Here is a 3,482-nt window from a genome sequence, read left to right on the forward strand (position 1 = left end):
AGTCTATGATTGCAAGATAGCAACTGAAAGCACTTCTGTTGTTCCTTGCTTTCCTTCGAGATTTCAGTGTTTTGAATTTTGCACAAACTTGATCAAATTAATTGAAGAATCTTGTTTGAATGCATCAAGTTAATCTGAATATACTAAAGCAAAGTTTCTCTTCCAGTGTTGAGATCGTACCTGTTTGTAAGGACAGTGTGGTGTGCCTGCCCTCCAAAATGGCGCACCAGCTGGGAGGGATTGGACAGATTTGCATAGTACATCGTATTACAAATGTCATATGTCTAATAGACCCAAATACTGCTCAGAGTAAGGACATTATACTACATTTTTCCCTGTTTCACTTGTATGTATGGAGAAGATATGAGTATACTAGTATGATTGTTACTGATAATTTTGTATTATAAACATTATGAGTAGTTTAAGAAGACAGCGTGGAAAAGAAGATAAAAAAAATTGCATATGTCTTTCTTTTAGTGGCTGAAGTGAACAGCAGCACCTACTGGAAAGCTCCATTCAGGGCTCTCTGCACATCTAAGAAACTGATCCATTTCATTGTGATGGACATTTCTGAGGCCCAGGTGAAGCGATTCAAAGGCCAAGGACACATATCCTCAAAAGTAAGTAGCACGAGCACTTGTTTTGCTGTAGGGAGGTCCTGATCCTGTTATATGACAGTTGGATTTTGGAATGGAGTTAATGTGAAAGACTTATTACTAATTACCCCCCACAGCATCAGGTAGGCGAGGTCTGGGTGCAGCGGGAGAGCGAGCTGGGGACTGATACTATGCTCTTCTGTCGAACTCATCTTGGTCACCTTCTCAATCCTGGGGACACAGTTTTAGGGTATGTTTGCTTTTGCTTTTTTGTTTGTTATTGATAACATAGTTGGTGTGATTCATTTATCATATTTTGCTGTTATAACTGTTATATAGTTGTTTGGTGCTATTTTTAAAGATATTTTATGGTATGTTTCACTTCCAGTGAATAACTACATCATTACACATTCTGATACTTTTTTCTCTCTCAAACAGATTTGACATGTCTACATCTAATGTCAACGATGACAATATAGACAAAATGAATGCGGATCATGTGCCTGATGTTGTGCTGGTCAAGAAAGTGTATTCCGACAAGGCCACCCGCAATCGCAGACGTCGCTTCAAGTTGCGGCATCTCGGTCTGGATGATGATACCAACAGTCAGAATAAGTGAGTAACTGGTGCCTTTGCTTGTACTTCATGTTTTTTTTTTAATTGAATTGTTCTCAATTTTTGCATTCTTGTTAATCTTAATGTGTCTTTGCTCATCTTAACTTCTGGATCAATTTTTTCTATCATTCATTATTGTCTCTTACTACAAACTTATTTTTTCTTAAGGCTTTGTAATTTCATACTACGCTCTTATCTTCCTGTTTTAGGGATTATATTGACTTCCTGGAAGACCTAGAGGAAGATCAGCAGCTCCGCCACAATGTCAACATCTACCGCGATACTAACAAACTCCAGAACACAGACACGGAGAGCGAAGCTGGTGAGGTGCCCAGGATCAGCCTTGAGGAGATGCTGGATGACCTGCAGATTGAGATGGAAGCAGCAGGAGGGAATGACAACGATGGTGAGGAGGAGGAGATGGATGAGTGAGCAATGATATGGATAAAGAATGAATAAATATGGGTAAAGTTGATGGAAGAGTAGGTGAATGATTGATAACAAGAGAAAAAATATACATACAAAGAAATACCTCTACAGAATAAAGAAGAAGAGATGGTTGAGTGAGTGATAATGACCATAAAAGAAGGCAGGAAAATGGGAAGTCCTCAGTTGAAATGTCTAGCGAGGAGTGAGACCCATAATTTTGAGGACTGGAAAAGGAAGGAGATGATGTAACGATGAATGGATTGGACAGCTCGTAAAAATGATGACTGAAAAGGTGAAAATGGAAACGTTGAAAGGATGGAGAAACAAATGAACTTGATTATGAGCTTTGGTAATATGTCCAGAAAAGACTATTTTAGTATGATGTGTACAGAACTTTGGTGAATATTGTGTTAATTTTTTGTGCAAAGAAATGTCATGTCTTGTAAGAATGGCAAAAGTACAAGATAGACTGTAGAGTTAAGTAAATGAAAAAAGAATCCTATCACAATTAGTGTCCTATAATACGGTTAATATGTTTAATTGTTGTTGTGTAGTCAATTAAGATTTATTTATAAAGATTGTTTGGGCCAGGTAATGGTCTTCCAAGGTTGCTTTTGTATCATTTTCTCTTTCCTTTACTACAAATGACAGATAATTTGTATATATATATATATGTATGAGTTGAAGATATACATCTTGGCAACTTTAGTTAGATATATATGTATTTAAATATTGTAACCATAAAATTTGTACATAAAACTTGAAGTGCATTAATTTGTTCCTATTGATATAACAAACTTCTAATTTATAAAATAAAATGTAAATAACAGGATCTTTTAAAATTTCATCAGCAGTGAGATAACTTACTAAGGACTATTTTTTCAGTTACCTTAGTGAATAACCAGGCTAGTATTTTAATCATGAAATCGAAAAGTAAAATTTTTATTCTTTTACTAATTCTACATTGCAGCAGACTTTGCTCGTTTACCAGGCAAAGCTTGTTTTTATTTATTTATTGAGGTTATAACTGGTGCATTAAAAATACAGTAATAGGGTGGGACTTGGAGAGCGAACACCCCAGTAAGAGTTTTTTTTTATTTTTTCATAAAGTGATGTTAATTAGTCCTATCATATAAATGTGCCAGAGATCAAAGATCATATACCATTGTGATTAAGTATTGTGGCAAAAAGGATAAAAGAGTTAACAATTAGGTAAGTGGACAGAAGGGGATGAAGAGGAGAAGAAAAGACCATGCAAATTTAGATGAGGGGAGAGCGTAGGTCCAAGGCAAGGGTGATCCCTTATAATGGGGTTCAGTCTCCATGTCCTAAAACGCCCCTACAACAAGAAGCAGAGAATGGCAAAGCCTGTATCTCATATGTATAGGGGTCCGGGTGTCTGGCAGGGTCATCTATTTGTAACCAGCAGATGGCCTTCTATGGTTGCCCCCTTGATTTGCCCAAAAGGCAATCTGCCTGGCAGATGGCCTTCTATGGTTGCCCCCTTGATTTGCCCAAAAGGCAAGCATTAAGCATGTGCTCGATTGTGTACGGGGCGTAAGCTACCTATCTTGGGAGGGATTTGGTGATACTCAGATTAGAATTAACTTTCACAAACACGCAGTAGTTATGGTCAACTATAGTTAGAGACTGAAGCCCAATGTAGGGATCACCCCTGCTTTTGATTTCTGCCATTGCTTAAAATTTTCTTCCTTCTCCTCTTCATCCCCTTCTTCTGCACACTTATCCTAATTGTTAAGTCATTTTTACCCTTTTCTTGTATGGCATTTTTTTCAAAATGCCATAGGACTTTGTAATGTCTGGCACATTTATTTGTTTTGA

The 3,482-nt window shown here is 37.2% G+C and overlaps 1 protein-coding gene across 1 annotated transcript in view; it reads left to right on the forward strand.

The window, feature by feature from the left end:
* Positions 1-2,399, forward strand: part of LOC125038910 (60S ribosomal export protein NMD3-like) — a 4,361-nt gene extending 1,962 nt beyond the window's left edge. Inside the window, exons 6-10 of the mRNA XM_047632562.1 lie at positions 167-309; positions 478-620; positions 734-846; positions 1,035-1,211; positions 1,421-2,399. Coding sequence (XP_047488518.1) covers positions 167-309; positions 478-620; positions 734-846; positions 1,035-1,211; positions 1,421-1,643 — 799 coding nt within the window. The 3' untranslated portion in view covers positions 1,644-2,399. The remainder of the gene's footprint in view (positions 1-166; positions 310-477; positions 621-733; positions 847-1,034; positions 1,212-1,420) is intronic.
* Positions 2,400-3,482: the final 1,083 nt, after the last annotated feature.

The sequence above is a fragment of the Penaeus chinensis genome, chromosome 26, assembly GCF_019202785.1.
Source record: "Penaeus chinensis breed Huanghai No. 1 chromosome 26, ASM1920278v2, whole genome shotgun sequence".
NCBI lineage: Eukaryota > Metazoa > Arthropoda > Malacostraca > Decapoda > Penaeidae > Penaeus > Penaeus chinensis.